Source organism: Rosa rugosa, chromosome 4 (assembly GCF_958449725.1).
Source record: "Rosa rugosa chromosome 4, drRosRugo1.1, whole genome shotgun sequence".
NCBI lineage: Eukaryota > Viridiplantae > Streptophyta > Magnoliopsida > Rosales > Rosaceae > Rosa > Rosa rugosa.
The window spans coordinates 15,049,404-15,066,392 of record NC_084823.1 but is presented as its reverse complement, the minus strand read 5'-3'; the positions used below and the strand labels follow the sequence as shown (position 1 = coordinate 15,066,392).

Genomic DNA, 16,989 nt, shown 5'->3' with positions numbered 1-16,989 from the left:
GAAGATAGATCGGACAGGAAATCTGCTCGGGAATTTACAACCATTCGTGGAGAACTCAAGTTCCGTGGCACAAGATCATCAATCCTAATGTTTCAAGGAAGTTAATTCAGATGAGGATTCAATGATGAACTTATTCCTACTTCTACAAGAGATATTTCAAGGTTTTCCCATTCCAAATGAAGAAAGAAATCTAAATCCAAGTTTTACAAGGAAACATGAAGCCAAAGATGAGCAGAAATCTTCCCTATATAAGGGAGCACGAATTTACATGAGAGGGGAGTCTCGGGAGCACAATGTAGATGCCTAAGGAGCGGAGACGACTCATCCATCTTCCCTATCTTTTCCCTTCCATTATTTTTATGTTTTTCCTATGTTTTACTTAGTTATCTTTTGTTAAACCTTTTTCTAGAGTTAGGATAATGCCCTAGCATGATTGTTTATGTTCTTTGATGATTTATTGATGGATTTATAGTTTCTTTATGATGAATGCTTAATCACTATTTGAATTGATGCTTTATGTTTAAGTTCTTTGATTGATCACCTTAGGGCTTTGCATATAGTAATTGGAAGACAAATTTGAAGCAGAGATGCAATATAATTTGATTAGCTTTTTGTGATTAAGTGTGGTAAATTACATTATTACTTGAGAAAGACTAATGGTTTGCTTGATTCCCTTGTTTTCTAAAGCGTAATGAGTCTTGCATGTTAAATTTATACCTGAGAAGGATAAACTGCATAGTTAGGATATAAGATCTTTACCCGAGAGGGAGAGCATCATACACTTAAGGAAAACTATGGTCTAGAGTACGTACCTGAGAAGGACTTAGATACGGGAATTGTCATCAAAAGGAACAAAAGAATCTGTTAATTACATTGAAACATAAATAGGATTGTTAGTGGTTGATTTCGAAACCCTAGGTTTTATCATTAGTTGTTTGATTCTTTAATTCTCAAATTATTTGTTTATTGAAAAACCTTAGAACCATATCTTCTTTAGTTTGATTGTTTATGTGTTTTTGTGTTTGGATTAATTAGGTTAGGATTTAAATTGATTATCAATCCTCAGTTGGAACGACCTCGTACTTGCACACTATACTAACGACGATTCGTGCGCTTGCGAGTTTTAATTAAAATTTCACAACATCATGTTCGATGAAAACTCATAATGGAAGTTGCTGGTAGTTGTTTCATAACCAGATGAGAATCATAAACCAGATTGATATGAGAGAAAGAGAGACAAAGAGAGATGGATCTGCTATTGCTTTGTGAAAGTTGGGCTCTTGCAAATTTTTCATCTCAGCCATAATATTTTATTAAGATGACGTGGCAGGCTCTCATAAAACTCCAAGCAGATCTTAGCCTTATATTTTCTAGCAAAGAATCAAGGTCCTCCCCCCACCCACCCTAGGAAAATAGGAGGCAAAGTGGCCTTTCCAAATACTGGGAATTGCAATTTTCCATGCCCATAGAAAGAGCAAGGAATTGATTTCCTTTCCTTTCTTTCCGTGCAAATTATCTCAGCATCAATGTAGGAGAGTATACGAGCAGAAACCTTGAGGAGGATAGTATAAATTCACAACTCATGCACACACAGAGAGACATAACAAAGAACTTCTCTAATTCTCTTTCTGTGTGGCCTCCGAGAGAGTCTCTTTGTTCTTGGCTTTGCTCTTCCTCTACCTGAAATGAGTTTCCTTTAAAGACGATCTTGTATGCTTTTATTCCGATCGTACCGTCTCGTTCACTCTATGGTTAGCGTCTTCGGCTGGTTTAGCTTTTCGATTGTTGATCGTTTATGATTGTTTTTCTTTTTCTTTTTTTTGTTAGATAGGTCTACAGTTATTCATGCTGCTGACTCATAGAACTATATATGGCTTACATGTTTAAAAATCAGTGTGTTTTGCTCAAATCAAAAATTAATTTTTCTTTACTCATATGACTTATTGCAATTGTGTGCGTGAGTCTTCTAGATATATACAGTAATGCAAGTATTGCCGTACTTTTGTCATTATGAAATAGTGAGAAAAGATAATATAGACTATATGCTTGCTAGGTATCCCCTTTCTACTTGCAATACTTTCCTCGTTTATGAAGCATCGACAAAATTTAAAACATATATGGTTGCAGGTATTCTGATTTTGTGTAATGGATGGAAGTTCGATTGATGCTGACCGAGAACTTCCCTTTTTTAATGCTGCTCGCACTGTGGTCTTAGTTGGACGCACTGGTAATGGAAAAAGTGCAACAGGCAACAGCATTCTTGGCAAAAGAGCCTTCACTTCCAAGCGTAGCTCTAGTGGTGTCACGACTACTACTGAATTGAAGATTGCTATCTTGAGAGATGGACAACAAATTAATGTTATAGACACTCCTGGTAAAGTCTTGCCGACGTGTATTTGTTTTGTAATTATGTATCTAAAAACTGTCTCTTGGAGTAGCACTACGAGTATACAAAGTAGTTGCATTTAAGAACCTGCTTTTCAACGGTTATTCTTTCCTTTTGATTTGTATGGTATGTTGCAGGTCTTTTTGATAATTCTGCCAAATCAGACTTTATTGTCAATGAAATTTCCCAATGCATTAAATTGGCCGAGGATGGGATCCATGCTGTTCTTGTGGTTCTCTCAACTAGAACTCGCTTTTCACAAGAAGAGAAGTCTGCAATCCGTAGCTTGGAAACTCTCTTTGGAAGTAAAATCGTTGACTATATGATTGTTGTCTTTACGGGAGGAGATGAGCTTGAAGAAAATGATGAGACTTTGGAAGATTATTTGGGCCGTGATTGCCCGGAGCCTTTGAAGGTAAATTTGTTTCTTCAATTTTGTTTTCCTTTCCCTAGTTTAAAATGTCATGATAACATCACTACTTAATTTCGTTTCCATTTCTGTATGAGCAGGATATGATATTCTTTTAACTGTATCTGCTAACATCATTGTGTGGACTTGATAAGGAATATAGTCAAGTTGAGACATGAGTTTAGAAGTATTGAAGGTCTGTTGAAGCATTCCTGTTGGTTCTCCATTGTTTTTCTTTTCTTTGCTCCCCAGATTTGTTTCCAAATGATATCGAACATAGTGAAAATGCTTGTCCTCTCTGAACTGAGACAGTTCTTGAGAACTCCTCCCTGTTCATTGCTTACATCAAATGTGTATTACCTCTTTACAAAAATATTGGTGTCATCGTCATTTGTTGTTCCCAGAAATAAAGTTGGTCTTTATTAATGACGTGTGGAGATTTAAGGTAAACTTGGTTCAAATGAGCAGTATCATTAGAAGTTGACAGAAATCTATTAGTAACATGGAATTAATGGAAGATCATTTTGACATATTTTATGTAAGAATTTGCTTTTATTTTTATTGCTTGATCCAATACTCCCTTTGATATGAGCCTATCATGCACTAGACAGCTAGACTTATAATCAGTTCTTGCAATAATTTAGGAAATCCTTGGTCTGTGTGGAAATCGTTGTGTGGTTTTTGATAACAAGACTACGGATGAAAGCAAGAGGATCGAACAAGTGCAGCGGCTTCTCTCGCTTGTAAACTCGGTTATAGCACAGAATGGTGGGCGGCCATACACAGATGAGAAATTTACTGAAGTGAAGGTATTTGTTGTTTTCTCTTTTATTTATAGTAATTTCTTGATAATATTACTATATATGTTGGTAACTTGGTATTGAATATAATGATCAAAACATTGTTGCATCTGGACAGAAAGGGGCTATGAAACTTCGTGACCAACAAGAAGATGTTGCTTCTTTGAAGGGGTATTCAGAACGAGAAATATCTCCTTTGAATGAGCAGATACAGCTTGCACATGATCAGCAGCTTAAACAAATTACTGAGATGGTATATTTTCATCTGCATTTTGTTTGCATTCAATAATTGCCATCAGCATGTTTAACATTTGGCTTAGTTAAAACTACAATTTGCACTTTGCTGCATCCGCTGCCATAGTCCTGTGTCTATTGGCCAACCCCTTTAAACTAAGATCTTTCTATTTGTAAAGAATGAATTTGTGTATATTTTTTCGCACTGGTTGTTGGTCTTATTTGTACAATGAATACAAAAAGCCTAAAAAACTTGGAGATACGATATCAGCAATTACTAAATGTGATTTAAGGTGGTTTAATTAACACTCCCCACAACTCTCACAATCTTGGAGACACGAGATTGGAAGAAGTTTGAACTGTTGGGTAGAAATCTGGATACACAGAATAGCAGTGACATTAAATGTGACTTAAGGAGAGCTTAATGTTCTTGATAGTAGTTAATAAAATTTGTAGAATGAACTCCTTATCGGTAGAATGAAACAAGTGGCCATATCACCTTCTTCATTTGTTGAGTTTAGAATCTTGCATTGGGAATCTTATATATGATTAAGGTGCTCTCCCATAAAAAACAATTCGTTTTTCCTTTCTTTGGATTTGGAAAGATCGAGTCGGTAATATAGATCTCAGAGCACAAGGTGTTTGCATCTACTAATAAGTTGTTTTTATTTGCTTGTAAATATCGAACTTTTACTTTCATGTATACTTTTATCTTAATCACAAATATGCAGGGCGAGTTAAAGATGAGAGAGAATACCACGATGCTTGAACAAAAGTTAGCAGATGAACATGCTGCACGACTAAGAGCAGAAGAGACTGCCCAAGAGGCTCAACAAAGGTCTGAGAATGAAATCCGAAATCTTAGTTACGAACTACAAGCAGAGAAGCGGAAAAGAGGCAGAAGCAAGTGTGCTATTATGTAATGACTGATAGGCTATGTGGTAAGGATATCATGGAGTTTGCGCCAACTGGTTGCAGCGTCTGGTTGATAATGGCCATGGTATCCCGTGTAAATGTGAAAGATGTTGGCTCACAGTTGGAAGTTAATATCTAAACTCTTGAATTGTATGGGAATAATGTTGCAAGTATATTCATCTCTTAAGGAGGTTTATATAGTAATACAACCATGTACATATAAAGAAAAGCAATTAATGCTGATATAGGTCAACTATATCGCTAATGCTAATTGATACACAAAATAAATCATAATAAAGACTAATTGATATGATATAGCTCATGTCAACATTGTGCATATATAGATATCTCGAATGCCCAACTTGTCAAGTGATCGAGCTGTGAAATACTTTACTTGAAATAGCTTTAGTCAAAATATCTACTAGCTAGTCTTCAGTCTTCACGTGTGGCACATCAATGATCTTTGACTCTAGCTTTTCCTTGATAAAGTGTTTGCCGCTTCTAAATGTTTGGTTCTGTTATGTTGAACTGGATTGTGTGCTATGTCTATGGATGCCTTGTCACAGAATAGGTTCATAGCTTGTTTAGCTTGAACTCCAAGTCTTTCTATAGGTTACGTAGCCACAACATTTCATATTCCATGGGCCATTCCTCTATATTCTGCCTCTCCACTAGACCTAGCAACTAGTTTTTGTTTCTTACTTCTCCAAGTAACATAGTTACCTCTCACAAAAGTAAAATATCCTGAGGGTCAATCTTCTATCAGTGATAGATGCTGCCCAATCTGAATTAGTGCACCCAACAACCTCCAAGTGTCCATTCTTTGAAAACATAATTCCTTTACCTGGAGCTGACTTTAAGTAACTAAGAATACGGTAAACTGCCTTCATGTGAGCTTTACTTGGGGAATGCATGAACTGACCTACCATACTCACAGCATATGCAATATCTGAGCGCGTGTAAGATAGGTATATGAGTCTACCAACTAGTCTTTGATACCTCTCCTTGTTAGTAGGCAGTTGATCAAGATATTCCCCTAACTTATGATTTTGTTCCATTGGTGTATCAGCAGGTTTGCAAGCTAACATACATGTTTCAGTGAGTTAGTCCAAGACATATTTTCTTTGTGATAATTAAGAAAATGCCTTCTTCTGCTCTAGCCACCTCAATGCCTAGAAAATATTTCAGCCCACCCAAGTCTTTCATTTAATTTCAATCTCAGATGAAAAGTAAATCTCCAAATTCTTTGCTTCTTCTTGATCATCTCCTGTTACAATCATATCACCTACATAAATAATTAAAGCAGTCAGCTTATTGTCTTTTCTTCGCTTCAAGAATAGCGTATGATCAAAGTTACTCTGCTTGTAGCCAAATGTCTTCATTGACTCACTGAACCTCCCAAACCATGCTCTAGGAGATTGCTTGAGCTCATATAGGGATTTCTTCAATTTATACACCATACTCTTTTATGATGGTGCTATGAATTTTGGAAGTAAGTCCATGTATACTTCTTCCTTGAGGTCTCCACGTAGGAATGTATTTTTCACAAATTGCTTGAGAGGCTGTTGAAACCGAAAAAATTCATATATCCAATTACAACGAGATTGACGTCTAGTGCATTTCTTTGGCAAAAGACAAAAGATTGTGAAGAAGTACAATTGTCAAGCTCGTAAAGCATTGGACTTCTAGGTTTGTTAGAAGTCTTGCCAACAATGCAATTAAAAAATAAGTTACAGTTTTGACGTCAGAAGAGAAGAAAGAAATTGTGGAGATAAAGTTTCCAACTAGTTCACTTCGAGTTGAACTCTAAAACTCTCAATGTTGTATGCAAGTCAAACTCGTCACTAGTGCACTATATAAGCATGATGTGAAGAAAAGAAAAAGGGGGGCGAAGGACAATAGCACATAGCAGCATCAGAGGACCGTGAAGAAGCAAGGGAGGAGCATAGCAGCGGGAGGAGGACTGTGAAGAAGCAGAGGATAGCAGCTGAGGAGAGGAAGAAAGCAAGGAAAAAGAGGGTGAGACTTCCACCACCGATGTGCACCTTTTCCTTTGCTATTCTCAAATGATGCAGGCCTCCAGCGACAGATACCCTACGGTATATCATATATGCTCCGACACGGCGTGCCTTAGGGTGCCGATATTGTCGTTGAGCTCCAGCACGGCGTGCCTTAGGGTGCCGTATCGTCCTCGAACTCCATCACGGCGTGCCGTAGGGTGCCGATATTGTCGTCGAGCTCCGACGCGGCGTGCCTTAGGGTGCCGTATCATCGTTGAGCTCCGGCTATGCCTTCGGCCAACATTTTGCCCTCAAGTTCCAGGCAAGGGCCGTTGGTTCTTAAAATCCCAGCAGCAGGCCTTGCTTTCCCAGGTTCCAGCAGCAACACAAAACTGCTGTGCTCGAAATTGCCTTGACCGAGACCTGCAACAAATCTGCAAGGAGTGTCGAAACAGAGTTGAACTCATCTCTTTCAGCCTCACCGACAGCAAGGAGAAAAAAAAAAAAAAAGCATAAAGCTTTCCTGTCAAAACAGCTTGCTGTTATCATATTGCATCCAAACAAAAAAATCCGAGCAAAGAGTCTTTGAAACTTTGGATTTGGCTCTGCTGCTCTTCAAATCAAAATGAGCTCGGTGGTTTCTCTCAAAAAGTGTCAAAGAAGAAAACCAAACGAGTTACAAGAATGCAGTTCATAAAAAAAAAAATAAAAAAAAAAAAGGAAAAGGGATGTGTGGCCTATCGTTCTCCATTAGTGAAGATGACAGAGCCACCTCTTGGAAAGTCACTTAATGGAGCATAATCACATGATCAAGTTTTCTCCAAAACACCATGGCCAAAAAGAGCCAGTCCCAACCTCCGTTCCAACCTATTCTAAACAAACTAGTGGGTAAATAAAAAGAAAGCCTCACCCTTGAGTTTGAATCCTGGAGTTCCGATACTTGGCCGCACTATAGTTGTTGTTCTCGTCTCCACCTGCATAAACATGGAAAGGGGCTGTCAAAATAAATACAATTCTGCAGCGGACTCTAAACTTAATGTCTGCAAACAAGTTGAAACAACTAACACTTTAAAGCTTTAGAATGGCTTTGACACTGCTGTGACCACTGTCACCTGGTCCGTGTTGAACCTGCACAGTAAACAAACTGGTTAAAATTAAATACAAGCTTTGAAGCATCCAGTTCCAAGACAAATCTGATGCACAGGTTCTTATATTTGTAAAAGGTCAAGACAATCAAATGAAACAGTCTAGACTTGATATCAAGAGTTGACAAGTATGTGTTCGTGGGTGCAGCGTGTCAAGGGAAGAAAGAAAGATGAGAATTTGCAGCGGAAGTGACTAAGCAAACTTCAAAGTTCAATTATGTGCAGCAGCTTTGGAGTATTTGTTTTCCAAAAAGCCTCGAAGCGGTGCCAATATAAAGAGCCAAATGAGAAAAGTCTTGGCGGTGGCACTTTTATCTGGGCATGAAACTTTAATCTAAGTGTGGTCAATGTCATCAAAACCATTCCAGAAATTGACAAAGCATAAAGCAATATATATATATATATATATATATATATATATATATATATATATATATACATACAGCCCCCTTCCAATGAGGGATCCCTATTTTTTGCCAACTTGAGGGATAGGCTCGCAGCCCTTGGATCTGTTTTAATGAGGCTCGACGGCTGAGATCAAGTTGAGAGATTTAAACCCTTTCTAACCTATATCACCCCGAGTTCCAGAACTACCCAATTCGTTCTGCCCCTCTCTCGCGCATCAACGCTCAGAGAATTCTCCGATTTCCAACTCCTCCAATCTCAATCAAAATTCGGAGCTCATCTCTATCAAAACCCACCAAAGATTCAAACTTTCTCCACCAAAGGGTCCACGAATCAAAACCCAGAAGCGTTGATTCGTGAATGGCGAGCCTGTATGTGAAAGCTGTGCCTCCTGCGGATCTGAATAGGAACTCATAGTGGTTCATGTACCCTGGCGTTTGGACCACCTATTTTCTCATCCTCTTCTTCTCTTGGCTCCTTGTGCTCTCGATTTTTGGCTGCTCTCCTGGCCTGGCTTGGACCATAGTCAATCTCTCTCATTTCGTGGTATGTATTTGTTTGACAACATAAACTGGCTTTGATTGATTGCTGTGTTCAAATTGGGTTTCTGGGTTTCTGAAATTTTTCATTTTGGTGATTAGAGGCTGTCTGATTTGAGGGTTGCATCAATCAAGTAATGGCTTTTAGTTGAGTTTTATAAAGAATCCATGTTGCAATTGCTTAGCTCAATGATATTTTGTGTTTCTCTGTACTTAATTAGGTTTATGTTACATGATTCTACATGGGTTTTGTATCTGGAAGCTGAATTGGGGGCATTACAGTGTTTTAGTAGGTAATTGTGTGGAAAGAGAATAACCCATGTTGTATTTTTCTTGACTGAAGAGGGGATTTGCTTTAAGTTATTATTTTCTAGTCGGTGTGAGCCGGGAAAATGAGGTCAATCTTGTAGATCGAGCAGAGCGAAAATCACTGGGAAGTGGGGAGAACTTGCTAAAGCGTGACTTTAGCTTGGCTGGTTTGCTAGGGCGTTACCCTTGCTTGGCTGGTTCCGTAACCGTTGTGGTCGCGGTACTACAGTCGGCTCCCGAGGAGACTAGGACCGAAGCACATTGACAAAGGGTTTGGTGGCACTGACAGTCGGCTCCTGAGGATTCTGGGACTGGAGTATGGTCACCGGTAAGAGAAGGAGAGGGGTTCTCCGGAGAGACTTGAGTAATCGTAGAGATTAGTTGATGAATTGTGTGTTGTTCTGTTACTTCGTCGTAGCCTCTATATATAGGCTACCAAGCCATAGTGGTTGGCCTTAAACAAATCATGATGGGTTAAGTAGGTTTAATGGAATCATGGTAGGTTTAATGGAATTATGGAGCACTAATGGAATCATGGAGCACTAATGGAATCATGCTAGGTTTAATGGAATCATGCTAGGTTTAATGGAATTATGGTAGGTTTTCCAATGTTGGCCACCATGAAATATAGTTGAATGCTTCCCCACGTTTATGCCATATTCCTTAATTGAATGGAGTATGAATATTCGCATGGGCGTGCCTTTTCTTGCAGCTTGCATAATCTTCCATAATTCTGCAGGTAGGCTTTATTTAGCCTCTAAATAATATATTTCGAACTTGTCGACAATATATAGCTTGAGCCACTGACATTGGCTCAATTTCTCCAAGACACGCCTTGTCAGGCCAAAATGCTCATTTTGGGTTCAAACACCAGGCTTGAACAAGACTGTCTTCTTGCACCCATGTTTCATATTCATCTTCATCATCTTCTGACGGAGCCATGTTTCATACTCAAATCACAATTTATTCTCCGAAATCATCATATGCCCAAATTATAATCCAACACCAAAATTATAATATACAATCGAAGTATGGGGGGTTAAAATCGTACGAAAACCAAAGAACAAATAAGACTTCACCAAAAATTCCGCAAATAGATTATGAGTACAATTCCCAACTGTACTCAGTAAATCTCATAAATAAATAAAGAATTATCGACGAGTCCCACACGCCAAAAGAATAATTTCAAATACATCAATAAATAAGCAGAAAATAGTAAATAAGCATAATCCCTTCGGGATTTCCAAATATCCCTCGAAAATCTCGAAAATCGATAACTAAAATATAAATAATAAATTTTAGAAATCACTTCGGAATTGTCTTATCGAAATCTAACATAAATCACAGGTCCAAAATCGACCATAACAAACTTAAATTCGAAAGGCCAAACATTATATCAATTTATATTCAAAACCAATTAAAGTGCTAAAAAAATAAATTGATATTTAATAAATCAATAATTCAAAAAATATTCGCATGCATCATTTAAAATCAAATGTCCACTCACAGTATACGGCTAACGTGGCACCTAAGCGTAAGGATCCTCGTCGAGCGATAGGTTGGTACCTCATCCTGTACACAATTATATTCCGTAAACAACAATTCGACAAATAAATACGATTCTAAAACGAAACCCGAAAACCCCTCGTAAACCAATATCTCTATTTCTTCTCAGATTCAACCCAAACTTCACCACTAACCCCAATTCATTGATTTATAGATTCAAGGACAGATTTGACGGTCGGATTCTCGTAAATCACAAACCGAAATTCCAAATTCCAGAAAATTCATAATCAATACTAAACTTCTCCAATTTCCACAAAAATCAGATTTACAGATTCTACAACACTTATATGGTTTAACTAGCTAAAAACAGGAAATCAAAACATGCTCCACGCGCCAACTCCTATTCAGGTCACCAAATTCTAGCAACATCATCATCTCAACAAGTCCAACACTTTTCTCAACTACAACAAAATCCAAAACTACCTTGAATTGCCGGAATTGGAGCTTGATCGAAAATCTGCCGATTTGCACACTAACCTCTTCAATTCTTCGATTCTCCTTCCACACCTCAAATTGGGTTATGAAACTTGGAGTGATTCATCTATGAAGAATAGGCGTTCCAAAATGACCGGTTTTGTTGAAGATGGTGACCGAAATTGGAAGAAATCGGTGAAAAACCGCGATTTGCTACAGTGACATTCTCAGCTCAAATTCTCTCTTCTTCGGCCAAATCACGATGACCCACTGTTATAAGTGTGTAGAGGAGGAAGAGACGGTTCCAACAAAACCTGTGACACGTCGATTAGTGGCCGGACGGCGACGAATCGAAGAAAAGAGTGAAGGACGCCGACGCGCGCGGGGGAGGGGGGGGGAGGTAGGGGAGAGAGAGGGAGGGAGAGAGACAGAGAGAGAGATTTACCGGGGTGGTTTCTGACCTACCACAGTAACTTTTCATATATATATAAAATTACCATGAACAGTAACTTTAGTTTTTCAGCTATAACTTTCGCATACAAACTTCGACTTTTGCGTACCACATATGCACGGACTTGGTTTAATTAACGTCCTCTACGACTTTCATGAAGAAAATTTTCAACTATTAGGGCCACTAAAAGTACCGAAACTAAAGTAAAAAGTGGACGAAATTGCCGTTTACCATCCAATGGTTAGTAAACAGGTAAAATTTTTGGTTCGGGTCATAACAATATATCCAAGTTTTCCTCTCCCAGTAATATTCAATTTATCATGTTTGGCCCATGAGATGAAGTTTGTGCTATCCAATTTATTAGGAGCAATTGGACCATGATCATTTGAGTAGGATTGTCCCATAACCTGGGATGAAGATTCAGCCTTTCTCATAGAGTCTTTCTGGGATGAGTCATTGTTGACTTCTTGGTCAGCCATAGTGTTGGTTTTTCTAATTCGAAGAGACGGGTGTATGAGGTTGAAGTCTGAGAGCTAGTAGTCAATCTGACTGTGCAGAAGACTCAGATGTAAAAGATAGAGCCTTGGCAGATGCAGAGACGCAGATGAAGTAGTCGAGGTCGAAATTGCCGGCAGCGGTGCAGGTCATGTACAAGGGCAGGTCCAGGTCAACGTTTGGCTAAGAGGGTGGTGCTGGTTCATGGTGAGTCTGAAGCTGTGACGGAAGGATGCTGGCCGGTCGTTGACGTCGAGGCTGGATCGGGTTTGAACCTACAGATGTGTTAGTGCAAAAAAATGTTTTGTAATTGGCATTTCCAAGCTCATTATCTAAGACTCTCTTGTATCTAGTTTTAGCCTCTATCTCTTTGATCTTTAGAAGAATGTTGTGCTTCAAGTTCTATGGATCTTCCCTCCTCAACATCATCAGGTATAAATTGCATTCATATTGCTTGCTGCTTTTAGGATTGAAGGTTCTTATCTATCCTAGATTAGGATGAGACTTGCATTTCAATCCTGTGTGTCTAAGCTGAGCTGGCAGTTTGTTTTAAGTTTGCTTTATTTAATGTGTCTGATCTTAATCAAGTGAGTTATCTTTATTGCACATATCCAGTCAGCCCTAGCTCGAGTGTTTCCATATAAATAGGTTATCACACTCAGCTAGCCACACACTTGCATTTAGAGAGCACTGTTCTTCAGTTTCCCTTATCATCAGATCTCTCTAGAAATGCACTGAGCGAAAATCTTCTTTGATAATGTCTTGGTAAGCTGTTCCATGTCTAGCTTCCAAATGATTATTAAACCCAGAAAACCATACCTTTAAAACACCATTTGTGTATGTCTTCTTGTGTGTTGCATACATGTCTTTGTGCCTTGAGATGATTGACGACGTTGTGGGAGTTGTGCCATCTGAAGATTGACAAAGGAGTTACAAGTTCAGCTGGTGAAGTCAGTGGCAAAGCAAAGACAGAGCTGCCTTCTAGATTGGGTCTAGGTAGATTGAGCATCTGTAAGTTCTTTATGTACTTATTTCTTTAGTGGATTTGTTAGCAGCATAGTGCCCGCAGTTGTTTCCAATCTCTAAGGGTTTTACTGCTTCAACAAATTTGGAGTTTGTGTGTGATGCTTTTAGCTTCTGTTGATGGTTTGGTAAATTGAGAAAGTCATAACCTTGTTGCGATTTGATTAGTGGTTTCGATTAGGATCGAAGTTATTCTGCAATCCAAATTTAGGACTGAAACCACTCTGGAATCTTAAACCATAAGTTAAAGTTGTTGGCCAGATTTCTTATCACTTTAAATAGTGGCATAAGTACCCATTCTGTAATTTCAAGATGTCAGGTCATGGAGTGCAAGTCTTGGTCGAAGGGCAGATTGGTCGTGCAGCTGAGGTCGCTTTTGTTGGAGTGGGTCGAATTCGGGTGGGCCTTGAGGCATCCAGGGAGGTCGGTGGTCAGATTGGCGCTGAGTCTACAGGTGAAGGCGGACTCAGACTGACTGCGAGGAGGACGCTGAGATTGTCAGAGGTCGTCGCTAAGATAGCTAATATCACGGTTGATCTGGATGCAGGTGGAGGTTTCCAGTCGAAGGCCATACTGGTTCTGGGCCGGAAGTTGCTGAGGCCGGTGATGCAAAAGGTTTCTGGTAGAAGAACGTTGGCGTGCAGATGGGCTGTTGATCGTCGGCGTCGAGGCGAACAAAAACCAGGTCGGGTCTTGGGCCGGATCTAGTGGCTTACTCTCTTGTATAGTCGTAGTAGTCTTGGTATTAGTTGTTGATGTCATAATTTGGTTCGATAAAGACTTTTGACTGTTCAACCCATTCCACGTAGGACGCGTTGAAATGTCAAAGAGTCCACGTAAGACTCTGACCTTTCAACGCACTTAAACCCTTCATCTAGAAAGAAAAGATAATCCTAAGATGAAAATAACCATGACTATTGAGATGCCTCACTTTGGTACTCCAAGTCTTCAACCTTGGACAGTCACCATGTGATTGACTCACCACATTGGATGGCAAGGCAAAAGCATATCACGACCTCATTACTAGAAAAGCATTCCAAAGAAATCAAGAGCCTCAAACCCCAAGACCAAGAGTTCGACCCCCAAGCTTAAAAGCCTCGACCTCTAAGAATCTTGGTCACGAACTCCAAGGCTAAAGCCTGGACTATCAACTCACTCTCAGACAAAGTCATTGCAATGGGACATAGTTAATGGAAATCAAGGGCCAACTCTCACCTACTAGGCCAGGTGTCATGCTCTGATGATAGGTATGGTCCGTGGGCATGGCCCAAGAGTGACGTGAAAGGAAGAGACCACATAGTTGTGACATCTGTCACCAACTTTGTCAGATGGAATGTCAAGAAGCAGAAATTATGGGGCTGACACCCTGATTTTTGGGAAGAACCCATACCATCCCTTTCCACCTCAACTACTCCTTCTCCTATAAATATCAGTCCTTCACAAGCAGAAGGGGACGGAATCAACTCTCTCTTCTCTCCCAAAGCTATGCCAAAATGCATAATCTCTTCTCTCTCTTTCTCTATTGACATGTCAACTTCATTCTTATGTCAAAATGCTTAAACATCATTCTTTCTTCTCCAATCTCCATAAATGTTCAAACACACTTATCTAACTTAGGCATCGGAGTGTGTTTGGCCGGCCTTAGGCTGGTCCTCCGATAACCTTCCATCTCTTCACATTTGCAGGTGTTTTCCATGGAGCTCCGCCAACTCGAGGAGTTGGATGCCCAACGTCAGGTGGAGAATATTGCACGCCTGAGCCAGACTGGATGCTTAAGAGGAGGTTGATATACGCCCGAGCAACAGCTTGGACGCCAACATCAAGCAAAGGAAGCCCAGGGCAAGACCATTAGCTTCACCCAACAAAGGAGCGTGGAGGCCCAACATCAGGCGAAGGAAGCCCAATGCCAAACTATTTGTTTCACCTAACAAGGGAGCTTGGACACCCAACATCAGGCAAAAAGGCCCGAGGCCATACATTCAGTCACAAGAGGTGGACGACCAAGACTAGGCACAGGACCACCAGGGCATACCTTCAGTCACAAGTAGACGACCAAAGCTACTCATGTAGTCAAACTAATCGAAGGAAAAGATAGGCCCACTTGAAGAAAACAACCCCACCACTTTACACTTGGATTTCAAAGGATCTTTCGTTGACTCATTGATGCCGAAATTGGCACCAACATTAGTATAGGTATGAATCTGGAACTAATATGAGTATGAAGAACTTCAAAGTTCTTATGATACTTGTATTTCGGCATAGGAATTGTGTGTGAGTTTTAGGTCTTAAGAGCGTATTGCTCTGATACCATCTTGAACTGTATGGGAATAATGTTATAAGTATATTCATTTCTCACATAGGTTTATATATGCTAATCTAAGTCAACTATATCACTATTGCTAATTGATACACAAAATAAATCATAATAAAGACTAATTGATATGAGACAGCTCATGTCAACATAAACAAATTTTCTGCCTTTTTATTTGAGTGGGATTTCCGCAACATTTTGTAGACTTTGAAAGAGAGGATCAGCAACCCATGTGATTTCAGTAGTGTTTTATGATCATCCCTTCTATTTCATGAGTTCCATCTAAATGTAATATGTCCGCTAATCGTATTTAATCAAGTTCAGAGTCAGCTGTTGCATCTTGGATCGACAGGTAAGATAGCCCTTACTATTTTCAAATATAAGACAGGTTATAGAGTTGATTTGGTTATCGACTCGAATCATTCATGTACAAACCCGGTTAGCATATGAAACCACTGAACCAGTGGTGAAAGCTTCCATACACAAAAACTTTAGTGCAAGTGTAACTGAAGATGAAGAACCTATTATTTTTCATCATATACCATAAACAACACATATACCAGAAAGTCAGAAACAATTAACAAGCATATTGTCTCCGACCATGTTGATTCACCGAAAGTAGCATATTAAGATTGTTTAGATTGTTCGAAAGTACAGCTTTAAGTACTTCAATTAACCACACAATGTGATCTATGCAGAGAGACAATGGGGAGAGAGTAAGGTGGACATGGGCTCATCTCAATGATTCAAACTTCACCAGTTTTTCATAATGATTTCATTTTGATTTAGAGTTAGAGTTTTGATTTGGGTTATAGGGTTTATAATTCTGATTTGCTTGTTTCGGGTTCTGATTTGGGTCGTTGCCCTTCTGGTTTTGGATTCCAAAATCTTTAAGCATGCTATCTGGTGCGGTTCCCAGGTCGTCGTCTCGGGTGACGCAATTGAAAAGGAAGCGACCGGTGAAGCTTTGCATTCAGATTGTATCGACGGGATTTGGGGCTGCTCCGGGGACGCCGTCTACGGCGGCGTGGAGAGAGCTGGTGGAGGAAGATTGAGAAGGGTACTTCTCCGTATATTGTAAGAAAGGGAGGAGAGAGGCTTTGGAGGATCAGTACTCAGCCACTCTTAATCTTCAAGGTGATCCCAAACAGGTAAAAATTTTGCCTTTTTTCTTACTGTGGTTTGTATTAGTAATGAAGATTTTCAATAGCTTAATTATGGATATTTGAAAACTCGTGGTAAAATTGAGGTGTAATTTGGGAAAATGAAAGGTTGAATTTCAAAGTTCTCGGATGAATGAGTTTGGGTCTAACATATTAGGGAGTTTAGATACATACATAGTGAAATTATTATAGAATAAATAGTGTTTGTGTGTTAGGCCTTGCTTATTATAGTAGCTGAAATGAGATGCCCTTGAATTGGAATTTGATATGCTCTAGATTGATGTTTGCAGGCGTTTTTTGGTGCATTTGATGGGCATGGAGGTGCAAAAGCTGCTGAATTTGCAGCCCACAACTTAGAAAGAAACATTTTAGATGAAGTTGTGAGGAGGAATGACGAAACAAAACATAGAGATTTGCACTCATG

The 16,989-nt window shown here is 39.4% G+C and overlaps 1 protein-coding gene and 2 long non-coding RNA genes across 4 annotated transcripts; 2 read left to right on the top strand and 1 right to left on the bottom strand.

Moving 5' to 3' along the window:
• The first annotated feature begins 1,614 nt into the window (after window positions 1–1,614).
• Window positions 1,615–5,081, top strand: LOC133745551 (immune-associated nucleotide-binding protein 9-like). Its single transcript, XM_062173636.1, has 6 exons — window positions 1,615–1,751; window positions 2,128–2,374; window positions 2,524–2,801; window positions 3,440–3,604; window positions 3,714–3,848; window positions 4,561–5,081. Exons 2-6 carry the CDS (start codon window positions 2,146–2,148, stop codon window positions 4,750–4,752), a joined length of 999 nt encoding a protein of 332 aa, XP_062029620.1. The 5' UTR covers window positions 1,615–1,751; window positions 2,128–2,145; the 3' UTR covers window positions 4,753–5,081.
• Window positions 5,082–6,337: 1,256 nt separating this feature from the next.
• Window positions 6,338–15,452, bottom strand: LOC133743995 (uncharacterized). Of its 2 annotated transcripts, XR_009863330.1 has the most exons (5): window positions 11,132–15,452; window positions 10,650–10,714; window positions 7,810–7,872; window positions 7,655–7,718; window positions 6,338–7,178 (listed from the first exon to the last, which is right to left on the bottom strand). It is a non-coding gene; the product is annotated as an uncharacterized LOC133743995 (long non-coding RNA). The 2 variants fall into 2 exon arrangements; XR_009863329.1 differs by having other exon boundaries at window positions 10,650–15,452.
• LOC133743996 (uncharacterized) lies at window positions 8,339–16,989 on the top strand. The gene is made up of 3 exons (XR_009863331.1): window positions 8,339–8,840; window positions 16,322–16,553; window positions 16,856–16,989. It is a non-coding gene; the product is annotated as an uncharacterized LOC133743996 (long non-coding RNA).

Coding starts and splice junctions, on each gene's coding strand:
- LOC133745551 (XM_062173636.1), top strand. CDS start 2,146: ATGGATGGAAGTTCGATTGATGCTGACCGAGAACTTCCCTTTTTTAAT. Junction 2,375..2,523: donor TAATGTTATAGACACTCCTG/GTAAAGTCTTGC, acceptor GGTATGTTGCAG/GTCTTTTTGATAATTCTGCC. Junction 3,849..4,560: donor TTAAACAAATTACTGAGATG/GTATATTTTCAT, acceptor ACAAATATGCAG/GGCGAGTTAAAGATGAGAGA.